At 37.0% G+C, this 12,454-nt stretch overlaps 1 protein-coding gene and 1 long non-coding RNA gene across 5 annotated transcripts in view; one reads left to right on the top strand and one right to left on the bottom strand.

The window, feature by feature from the left end:
* STXBP4 (syntaxin binding protein 4) overlaps window positions 1-12,454 on the bottom strand; it is a 198,153-nt gene that overhangs the window by 19,520 nt on the left and 166,179 nt on the right. For 3 of the 4 annotated variants that reach the window (XM_015438301.4, XM_015438300.4, XM_015438299.4), the window contains one exon: window positions 3,542-3,599. In XM_015438301.4, the coding sequence (XP_015293787.3) occupies window positions 3,542-3,599 (58 nt within the window). Of the gene's footprint in view, window positions 1-867; window positions 2,901-3,541; window positions 3,600-12,454 lie in introns of those variants that run through there. The other variant, XM_065531318.2, reaches the window with a different exon arrangement.
* Window positions 3,476-5,514, top strand: LOC123569399 (uncharacterized). Its single transcript, XR_006693043.3, has 3 exons — window positions 3,476-3,593; window positions 4,603-4,726; window positions 5,384-5,514. It is a non-coding gene; the product is annotated as an uncharacterized lncRNA (long non-coding RNA).

The following is a 12,454-nucleotide window of genomic DNA, read 5'->3' on the forward strand; positions in this document are numbered from 1 at the left end:
GGGCATGGGGAGAGAAACAGGGACACTGAGAGAAACAAGAGATGACAGCTGTGTCTCTACTCTGTCTTATACATCTTAATATCCCCTGTAGAACTCACTGTATTATGTATAATGATGGATGTTCATAAGGATTTTGTTCACTGGCCTCTGTATAAGAAGTCAGGGAAGTGTGTAACATATACTAAAGTAAGACTTTCATCAAGAACAGTTAAACTAAAATAAGTCTTGGTGCTTGAACAGGGTTAAGTTCCAACAACAACAACAAAAAACTAACTTACGCCAAACACCCCATTCCTTCATGAGGCTGAGTAAAAGAAGCAATGGTATATTGTTAGATTTTCTTATTTCCACTCTTTGACTTTTTTAATCTCTGGAAGACAACTTCTTATTCTTACAACCAAGTTTCTATTCTACTATTTTAAAATGAATAAAGTATAGAGCTCTTCCTAAATTGAGATCTGTTTAAAGTGTCTTTCTTGTCACATGTCAACATACTATATTAACATGAGGATATGGAGGTGGTGAGGCATGGTGTGTGTGTGTGTGTGTGTGTGTGCGCGCGCGCGTGGGTGACTTTGGAGTCAGACAACCCTGGACCTGAATCTTGGCTCTGCAATTTTACTACTGTGTGACCTTGACAAGTACAGCCTCTTTAACAGTTTCTCCTAATGAAATGGTAAGACAATGAAACCTACTATGGCCCTTTGGGGAATACATTTATTTTATCGTCTCTTTTTCTGTTTTCCTTATGTGTCAAGACTAAGGTTAAGGCAAAAAAAAATTGATGGACTTCCAAAACACACCCTTTGTGGGTATATTTTCTGAGCAAAGCAATGGGGTTAGGATAAATGTAGCGTCTCTCTGTTCTTTCCACAGACACTGAGTTGGTTCCCAGGGCAGCCAAAGGGCTTATTGACTCCCTTTTTTTTTTTTTTTTTTTTTGAGACGGAGTCTCGCTCTGTCACCCAGGCTGGAGTGCAGTGGCCGGATCTCAGCTCACTGCAAGCTCCGCCTCCCGGGTTCACGCCATTCTCCTGCCTCAGCCTCCCGAGTAGCTGGGACTACAGGCGCCCGCCACCTCGCCCGGCTAAGTTTTTGTATTTTTAGTAGAGACGGGGTTTCACTGTGTTAGCCAGGATGGTCTCGATCTCCTGACCTCGTGATCTGCCCGTCTCGGCCTCCCAAAGTGCTGGGATTACAGGCTTGAGCCACCGCGCCCGGCCTTGACTCCCTTTTGTCTCCTCTTCTGGGACTCTCTTCTCCCGCAGAGTGGGAGTCCAGCCCAAGGCTATTGTTCCAGGCTGCAAAGAACAGTGGCTTAAGCTAGCTGGGTCACAGGTAAGGAGACAAATCAACTTTCTGGCTGACCATCTCTTGTTCCCACTTCGTTCTCTGTTTTGGGTAACTGTGCCCCTAGTATTCTTTTCTCTTAAGGCACTAGTTAGATTCTGACATTCAGCTCTGGGTTAGGATATACTGACAGCCAGGTAAGTTTAGGTAAAGGAGTTCCCCACAGGGTCCAGACTCATTTACTGACATTTTTCAAAGGTCCCTGAATGCAGAACCCCAGTTAATAATGCATGCTAATTTTCTTTCTTTTAATCATGCATTTCTTTTGGGGACCTTCTAGGAGAAAGGCATGACTCAGGGCAAGATGCGGCGCACCAACATCATAATGCCATTCCAATAAGAGCCCAGCAACATCTACTTTCCACATTGTTAAGAGCATTAAATGATATAATGCATAGAGAAATATACCTAGCATATTCCTGACTATTAAGCACAAGCTAGTGCTCAGTAAACGCTCAGGCCCTCATCTTTTCCTTTATAAATTTATAAAGTTAATATCAAAAAGAGAGAAAGAAAGAAATTCAACACAGATATGAATGTACTTTTCCATTTTCCTGCCATTCCTACAGTACAGTGATTCAAAGCTTCCAGAAACTAAACATGATTAATCCTGCATACTAGAGAGCCCCTTCCAGAAGCGGTCTGATTCTGGAAGTAAAGAGTGTGGCACTAAATGTAATCTGCACATGGAATTCCTGGGTCCTCTATGCCAAAAGTTCCTTTTCTTTCACATGTTATAAACAACATCTTTGCCTGATTAATTACTTCATGCTAGAGATTGCAAGAAAAAAATTCAGCATGAAAACACTAGAGAAAAAACTAGAGAAAACAGGTTTATCTCTAGCTTTTCCTTAAATTTTTTCAAATACAAAGCTTTTGAATCCTCAGTGTTTTTAATGGTCATATGATTGTTCAGGTTTTTTTTTTTTCCCCTCCACGATGGTTTCTCCATATTGTAAATTCATGACGGCCATTTATTGAGCATCTACTGTGTTCCAAGTCCTATGCTAGGTGCTTAACATCGAACAACTTTATAAAGTAGGTAATATTCCCCTCAGTATATGATGTGAAAGCTGAGGTTAAGAGAGATGTAGGAACTGTGTAAAGTTGCAGGGCGTGAGAATCCAAAATCTGGATATTGCTTTGTAAAATATTTGCATGTTTGAAAGGGGATAGCAAAGACATGTCTCCCTTTTCCTCCCAAAATGCATACCAAGTATACTTTGCTAAAAGGATACACAAAGGAGTTCTCTGAGATCTTAGGAGTCTGCTGGGATTTCCCTTTGTGCTCTCAAAATGTCAATTCTGACATAAAAGGAATTTTCAGGAAATGGTAGAAGGATATCACAGTGCTCTGTCCAGGGCAAAACTAACCAGTTCAGCACTAGGGAATGTATTCCCGTTCAGGCTTTCAAGGCTGGGTCTTTATCAGTGACAGTCTAGTGTAGTAGCAGAATCTTGGGGTCAGAAGACTTTGATTCTAGTTCTGACTTGCAAGTTAAGTAGTGATACATTTTTTGGTAACTACTCAAGGCTCTTATTTTCTTCACCTATAAAACAGAAAAAATGACAAGGTACACATACCTCAAGGGGTTGCTCTGAGAATCCACTGAGGTAAGGTTTGTTCATATACTGTCCTATTTATCTCAAGTTATTTACTGTCTGTTTTTCCTATTGTGTAAATTCTATGCTATCAAGAAACCAGTCTATATATTTCACCACTCTATCTCCAGGGTGTGGTACACTGCCTGGCAAACAGCAAATGCTCAAAAAACAGTTGCAGAATGAACTGTGTGCATGTTAAAGCATTAAAAAATGTTGATTATTAGTATTATTGTTAATAACTTTTAAAGATATACAAAATGCATTTTTTCTTAGGTATTAACTTTTCATAAACATTAATACTATTAGCCAGCAAGTGAATTTAGGCAGCCAGCATTTAAGTTCAAATGATGATCCTGTTCCAATTTTTTGATGTTTCCCTAGAAATTATTACTAGGATTTTTCCCCCAAATGATATCTGATATTAGCATTTAAATCACATGAAATGAAAATGGTGAGGCTTCATTTCTTGTTACTAATTTTTGTAACCTCCAAGAAGGTTTCTTAGTTTTGCTGATTATTCTGCAACTTCCAGGTTCTCTCCAGATGTGAAGAAAATTGCTTACTTGGTTGAGATGCTTGTACTTACTTGATGAAGTACTTGATTCCATCTGCTGTGTAAGCTTCCTCCCACCCATAAGGTAAACCTAGAGTGAAAGGAAACCAAAAATATATTTAATAAGATGATAAAGATAACTTTATTTCCTGGACACAAACCTCCCTCATCTTTACAATTATTTGAGCACATTTCTTGTACAAAATAATTTTCTAGAAAGGGGGAATTAAGACAATTCAGATGAGCTTTCATACTCAGCATCTTTAGAACACAATAAATAAGTCTTGAGCAGTTAACAATCTGCTTTAGTTGCAATAACTGGATTATGACTTGTCATTTACATGTGGTGAGCATTTTTGTCAGCAGGATTCAAGCAAAAATTTGTGTTGCAGTGGATGGTTTTTGCCTGAAGGCAGAAGGATGGACAAGATGGCCTCTGCTTGTCTATTCTGGCTCAAAGTTTCTTTAATTGGCTCCCTTTACATTCTTTCACTCAGCTCCACAGGGAATCAGACATGAGTGCCAGATCAGCAGGGGTTTGAAAGTAGCTTTTGGACAAGACAAAATTCCTTATTAAGTTTGAAAGTTTAGCAAAGCGATTTACAATAGATTGTGGCATTTTACTTTGTTAATTAAGAATTTTGTGCACTAAACATAAACGGCCAAACAATTTGCTAAACTTAGCTTCCATTTCTGTAATGGGATTGAGAATAGTTAGCTATAAAGAGATGTGGATTGACGTAAGCAAGCAATATTTGGCCATATTTCTGTAAATGAGTACATTTTGGCCCTCATCATACCAAGAGAACAGCCCCAAGTTGAGGCAGCCACATTTTCCGACATTCTGATTTTGGGTGGTACGTTTCCAGAACACAGTGGTTTCCACCCCTCTGTCCCATCCAAGTACTGCTAAGGATTTTAATCCAATTTTTGGATCAGTTCTTTGACACTGGCTTATCACGACTCAGGTAGCCTACCTCTTTGGAAAGTAACTGAGCTTTAACAACAAATCATTGACTTCCTTTCCCCAAGTCTCAGCAAGGGGCAGAGCAAAAGTGCAGGAAAGGTAACTATTTTTGTTTGTTTGTTTTTAGAGACAGGGCTTCTCTTTGTTGCCGAGGCAAGAGTGCAGTAGTGCAATCATAGCTCACTGCAACTCTGAACTCCTGGGCTCAAGTGATTCTCCCTCCTCAGCCTCCCGAGTAGCTGGAACTATAGGTATGTGCCACCATTCCTAATTTTTTATTTTTTATTTTTTTGTAGAGACCAGATCTCCCTATGTTGCCCAAGCTGGACTCAGACTCCTGGCCTGAGGTGATCCTCCCACCTTGGCCTCCCGGCCTGAAGTGATCCTCCCACCTTGGCCTCCCAAAGTGCTAGAATTATTGTTGTGAGCCACCGTGCTTGGCCTAACAGTAACTATTTGAATGAAATGAAACCTTACTCTACTGCCATTTGCTTCTTGCGAATAGTCTTTGAGAAGCAACTCTAAGGATGACGTTTTTGTAATTATGAAAAACAAGAAATACACTTTGCATTGTGTTTATTTCCAGTCTTTTACCACAAGTCATACACACCTTGAGCAAAAATTCTGTAACTATTTCCTTTGTATATTAACGCAGGCCACCTTGGAGTTTCTATTCTCTCTTTATGAATAAATGTTCCTCTTATAAGTAGAAAATAAGCACTTCCTAGAGCTTGGCATAAGCAAATGACTGGCTTCCTGAAAGCCCCTGAGTGACTCCCACTATACGTCTTCTCTAGTGTCCACTGCAAGCACATGCTCAGCCAGATGCGCCATGATAAACTGCTCTGCTGTACCAGTTCAAGTAGATTTATTTTCTGTCTTCATGCTTTCTGCATCTTCTTTTATAGATCACTTCATTCATCACTGACAAGCCCCTCACTTGGAGGAAAGAAACTGATGACTGTACCTAAGAACCTTGCTTTCATGACAAAAATGCTCAGAAATACCAGGATTTCCAATCAATAAGACAAAGGCAGCTAATAGTTAAGTAGGAAGTTATTTTAATGTGACTACAATTTTTGTCTGCTGAATAATTTGATCAGTACAATTGTATCTGTCCTAATTTCTTAAGTTACAGATATGTTCTAATAAATAAAGAAAAATGGACACTTTCAAGACAGTATCTCTTAATCTACAGGCGCATTTGAAAATCGACATTAACATCAGATTACCACATCCCCTGTGCCATCAGAATAGAATTTCTGCCTTGATTATTTCTTTACAATTATTAAAAAAGAATTATAACTTTATAACAGCCTTATAAAGGTACTAATTCATAGGCATTTAAGTCACAATGGTTATTCAATGACTGCAGCCATAAAGATATCCCTGGATATTAAATAATATGTATAGCTTATTTTAGAAGACGTTCTCTGCTCTGAGAAAATAAGTGTTTCTTTTTGGGAGATTCAATAGTTGCGTATTGTTCGTGCAGATTTCATATAATCTATTATATAAAAGACAGACCTAGAGACTAAAATGATAGTAATTAATCTCTCAGTGATATTTCAGTAATAGAAAACAATCACTGTCCAATTATAAACTAAAAAACACAAATAGCCTACCTTATACAAAAATAGGACTTCTGATTCCCACCAGCTTATTGATGAACTCAGTTTTCCATTAGTAAAGGTTTCATTTCTTCATAATAAGTGATTTGGATATAACTAACATTATCTAAATACTTTTCCATAATAATTTTTGTTCCAAACATTAAAATCTTCCCACATTTATCACATCTTTATACTTGGAAATATACAATGCTTCCATTTTTTTTCTTTTCATATTTGCTTTAAAAATGTTACAACAACTATAACCACCTGGAATTGCTTTTGATTAGAAGTATTGTCTATGAACCCTCCCATAACATTCTTTCCATCAGTGATCATCTGTTTTGAATCAATAACTTCATAGTGATGACTCCAAAATCTTCATGAGTATCTTGCCAACGTAAGAGTCTTAAACACATTCAACTTAGAATAGTGGCTGTTACCTAAAACTCAACATATCCAAAACCAAAGTCATTACGTTGCAGACAAAATAGTTTCCTTTCTGATTTCCCAGTCTATTTATGTATCAAATATTTTCTTTGTCATACCTGGACCATATGTATCATTCATTAAATATTTACTGATCCTTCATTATGTGTTCAGCATTTTGCTAGATGCTCAATATACAATGATAAACAAATAGACATGACCCTGGATCATATGAAGCTTGAAATCGACATAAAGACGTTATTAAAAATAGGAATAAGTTCTATGAAAAAAATATGGAATACGATGAAGGTAAGTCATAGCACAGAAAAAGGCTGAACTCCCTAATGCAGAAAGAATTCCCACAAATCGATAATAAGATCAATAACACACAACAAAATAGGCAAAATGTGAAACATTTAGGGCATGAAACACAAATGAACACATGTGAAAATGTTTAACTTCATGCTTAATTAAAGAAATAAAAAGCTATTATGAAATACCATGTTCATTTATCAGATTAGCAAACATTAAAAAGTAGTTTAATCAGGCACAGCATTGATGATGTGAAGAGATAGTCATTCTCACATTAACAGAAGTATTAAGTATTACACACTTATGAGTAGAAACTTGTAAATACCTATCTAAAATTTTCAATGCTAATAACAATGAGTTGACATTTATTGAGCAGTTAGACTCCAGACACTGTCGTAAGCACCATACCTGTACCAATTCACTTAATCCTCACGAATAATCTATGAGAAGTACTGCTATTATCCCTATTTTAGCAATAGAGAACTCAGGCACAGAAAATTTAAATAACTTTCCCAAGGTCACACAGCTAGCAGGGGAAGGAGCCCAGACTCTTCATCACTATGTTGAATGATCTCCATATAGCTTAATCCAGCAATTTTTCTTGTAGAAATTTATCCTATAGATATATTTTATTGACAAGACTGTTCATTGTGAAAACAAAAAATTGGAAATAATCTAAATAACCATCAATGGGAACTGATTAAATAAAGATACTGTAATAACAGAGCCAGATGTATTTGAAAAACATTTGTTAGTGCTATAAAATTGTTGCAAACTCAAATACGTTTAACTTTTAGCATCCAACATGCTGAGCAGAGCAGAAGGAGAGAGGGAGGGAGGGAGGGAGTGTGGAGGTGTTGGGGGGAGATATCTCTAACTCACAATTAATAAGGCTTTGCTAAAGAATATAACATTCATCACATAAATGGAATTTTCACTTGATTTGCAGCCAGAAAATCTGAATCCATATGTAATGTTCTTCAATTGCAAGCTGAATAACCATGGGAAAGTAATAATCTTATGGAATCTGAACTTTCTATATAAATAGATTTGTCATTTATATAGTAGTGATGATAATAGCTACCATTCTAGCTTAGGGGGTTAGCATGATACTCTTATTAGATAACATGTAACTACACAATGATATACAAAAGCAGACAATTGTTATTAATCGTAATGAAATTAACAGCCCTTTCTTCATTGCTTATGGTTCTGGTGATATAGAGTATTTTGGAAGCTTAACATAGGAAAGTGTTTATAGGGGAAACCTCCATTAAGGTGTAAGCACTTTTTTTTTTTTTACAATCCTTTCCTCAATCTCTGTTTTACTCGTGATAACATTCAGCAATAGAATAACAGAAACTAGTGGGACACTCTGACCCTGATCCAGTAGTGTGATGGTAAATGTTTTAACAACCAGCTCTTGGGGGTGGGGGCAAGGCTTGATTTGCAACATTTGCTCGGTTTCATAGTGTAAATACTATACCATGCCTATTTTGAGCTACCAATGTGATGTCACTGAATACGGAGATGGGAAGAAATGCATAGTAAAACATCATGATATATAATTCTTAGATACAATAGGTGTAAATAATCTCAAGAACAAAGACAAGAGTAAAATGCAAATAAATAATTAGGAAGTGGTTAGTTTTTAAAATATTTATTACCATTTCTTTTAATATACTTTTCAGTTTAAATATTTTAATTATTAATAATGACTGTGTTTGACAATTGGCTCACAAAATTCTTGCAAGCCAGTAGAAGCCAGCTCAAACATACTACCGTGGCTACCCACTTCTTAGCTCCCTGGTCCCGTTGCACAGAAAGTTCCAAAAATCAAAGGACAGCAACGCTGTTTTATCCAATAGAAGATTACATGAAATTGATAGCAGCTTCCAAAGGTGTAAAGAATTGTTGCCCTAACAATAAACTATGTTTATCGGATGTTTACATAGTGTTTTCTACTATTTCTGACATTCTTCTAGGTAGTTTATAAATATTATTAATTCATTGTACCATCACAACAATTTGAGATAGATACTGTTATTAACCTCATTTTGCAGAGAGGAAACTGAGGGATAACGAGGTTTAAATAACTTGTCCATTGTCACACTGCTGATAGTGCAGTCATGATTTGAATGTAAGCATTCGGATGCCAGAGCCTACGCTTTTAAGCACTGTGTGTTGCTTCTTTTCCCTAACTCCTGTTTGCACTGCCAACAGTCAAAATTAAAACAATCAAATAATACTTTTGCCTAACTCTTTGAGGAACACAAAAAGTAAACTAGATTCCCAACGTCTTAATTTGTGCATTATTATCCAGAGCAATGCTCCTTTAAAAGGAACTGAAATAATTTCTAGGCTTCAACACAAAGCAGTCTATTTTAGAGACATTACATGTTTACAATTGTACAAGTTAATTTGTAGGTCTGAACTGCAGTGCCAATTTAAAAAGAACTACTAGCTAATTTTCCTATGAAAAAGGAATCTATTATACTGAGAGATGGTTGCCACCTATAAATAACCAAATAATGCAGTATTTCAACTATTAAAATCATTTCAACTATTAAAATCATTCAACCATTAAAATCACTACTAAAATCAAAATAATTGAAAAAAATGTATATATTTTCTGAATTGTGATTTAAACACTCCTTAATATTGGCCTTGCAAAAATGCTGTGTTTTAACAAACATGATTTTGGACCTGTGACTTGATTATTTTACCACCTGGTTATATAGATCATTGTTGTCTGAGACAAAAAATAAAAAAGCAAATGACATATATACATATATAATTTCACACATTTTGTGCATCCCAAATTCAAAAGTTAAAATGTTAATGTAATTAGATATGAGCTATTTCTAGTTAGAAGTCACTTACCCGGCAACTGAAAAGCTATAACATATTAAAGGAAGAACAGTGTAAAAAACTTGTAGAGGTTATCTGGTGGTTCACAGTCTGCTTTATCTGTCTGTCGTTATTTTTTTTTGCCAACATATACTACACGAATTACCAGTAAAAGAGAAGGGGAAATGCCAACATTCATTTTCTGCATTTATCTTCCCAATAGATGCAGAATTCAGTGTTTTTTACAGTTGGAGTTCTCTCCCTCTCAGTTAAATTATGGAGTCACTTCTTTGAATTCTGAGGTACAGACATTCAAGGGGCCAGTTTAAATGTTTTCTCTTACATTGCTAACTCTGATCCCATGACCCAGACTGAAGATGAGAATGTGGGATTTCCCCAGCAGTTGTTTCTGGGCATTTATATTATGTAATGCTGGGGGAATGATCTGGGCTAAGGCACTTTGATTTGATTTGCTTAAAAGCAGTAATATACAACGGACTTTATTCTGTGCACTAATGAAACTCAGCATAAAACTTACTGAAGCTTTCCTCACTAGAGTGTGAGATCAGCCTAAAGACAGAGCTGAATAATAGGATGAAATGAGCTTCTCATACTCTGTCCTGCCAACAACCTTGGTTATGATTAGTCATCTAATAAATTTAATCAATGTAGACAGTAATGATGAATAATACATCTGACTCTCCTCAACCCAACTTCTTATTTTTATAGGGACCCCCCACCCCATACATCAATTTCTCCAGAAATTCTGAAGTTATATATAATTGCTTTGGATGAAATAACAGATCTTCATTTCACAAATCAAATGAAAATTTGATCCCAATTTTGTTTTACAGTAAAGCATTATTTTTTTGGCATCTACTGTACATCAACTGCTAAGCTAAACACTTTAAATTTGTTATGGTAAGAGATGGTTTTCACTGGTTATCTCATAATACATTTCATATAAAATAACTGTGTACTTCATTAAAAAAAAAGGCCTTTCAGTACATTCACCCTATCCTCTTGTAGCTGAAGACCTTGCTTCTTACCTCACTGAGAACACAGAAGCATCAGGAAGAGAATTTCTAGATTCCCACCACAACATCCACCAACAATGCACATACTCCGCCTTTCTCTGTGATCATACCTCATGCATTCCTTCCATCTTACTTACTCAAAGCTTCAATCCAACAATTGTCTGCTTTCTTCCCTAACATCTGTGTTCCCTCCCTGTACTGGGTTATTACCATGGGCATAAAAATGAGCTGTAATTATCTTCTATCTTAAAAAAAAATTAAAAGCAAAACTTTGTCTTGCCCTCACATTTCCTTGCAGCTACTACTCCATTTCTCTGCTCTACTTTATAACAAAACCTTACAAAAATGGATTTGTCTACATTCAATTCCCCTCTTTTCATTCATTCTCTTTTAAATCAACTCTAGTGAGGCTACCATTCGCCCTATGCCACTAAAACAGCTCTTGTCACTTTATGTCCAGAAGTCAATTTTTCAGTCCTCAGCTTCCTTCACTTTTGACTGTATGTGATGCTGTTGATCACTACCTCCTTGGAACAGTTTATTCGACTGCAAAGACACAGCTTTCTCTAGGTTCTTCTCTGTCACTGCCTGTTTCTTCCCTGCTCATTTGCTAGTTTCTTCTCATCTCCCCAATCTCTAAAAGTTGGACTGCTCCAAGGCTTGGTTCTTCAACTCCTCTCTGTCCTTCCTTTCTGCTCTTTTCCTGCTTACACTCATTTGTTAGGTGATCTCATCCAGTTTCTATTTAAATACTATTCATACGTGACCCAGAATTCTCTATCCCCAGTCTGGACCTCTCTCCTGATTTCCAAACTGGCAAATTCAGGTGCATGCCCTCTCTTCCTTTATCATTGTATCACTTTTAAACTGAAGGTGCCCATTACCGATTTCCTGACTCTTCACCCAAACCTCGCCTCTCAGCTTTCCCCATCAATTTCTATCCTTCCAGTTGCTCAGGTCTAGAGCACATCCATGACCCTTTTCATTCTTTTACATCCCATATGTAATCAACCAGCATATCTTGGTGGCTTTGTCTTCAAATTAGTTACAGAATTTGACCACTTCCCAAAACTTCTAGCATTATTAAGTTGGTCCATCCCCTACCTAGATTATTCTGATAGCACTGTAACTGGTATCCCTGCCACAGTCTACTTTCAAACTAGTAGGCAGCATCACTAAAAAACCAAAAAGTCAGATTATGTTCCTTCTATATGACCTGCCTCCCCCATCTCCAACTTCTCTGACTTCACTTCTTAATTCCTTATGTTCAATGTGCTGCAGCTGCATTGGTCTCATACTGTTCCTTGAACATAGCAAGTATGTTCCTGCTTCAGGGCCTTTGCCCTTGCTAGCCCTTCTGCCTAGAGAGCTGTTCCCTTTGAATGCATGGCTCACTCTGTCATTTCCTTTCAGGGTCTGCTCAGATGTCATTCAATCAGTGATCCTTTCCCTAGTCACTCACAAAAGAGCCAGCTCCCTTCCTCTCCAACCTCTGACACTCATTATCCCCCTCAACCCGGTTTCTTTTCTGTCTCCTTCCTCACTAGGATGCAAATTCCATAAGAGGAGGTACTGTTCATTCATTGTTTCACTGCCAGTATTCTTGTGGCACATGATAGGCTCTTAGTTGCTGAATTAAGGAATCAATGTCCACCAAATATCTATATTTATACAAATACCTACTCTTTAACAGGATGTAATATTTGGGAGGAGAGTTCTTTAGAAAAAGATGTTGAGAGGG

The sequence above is a fragment of the Macaca fascicularis genome, chromosome 16 (assembly GCF_037993035.2).
Source record: "Macaca fascicularis isolate 582-1 chromosome 16, T2T-MFA8v1.1".
Classification (NCBI taxonomy): domain Eukaryota; kingdom Metazoa; phylum Chordata; class Mammalia; order Primates; family Cercopithecidae; genus Macaca; species Macaca fascicularis.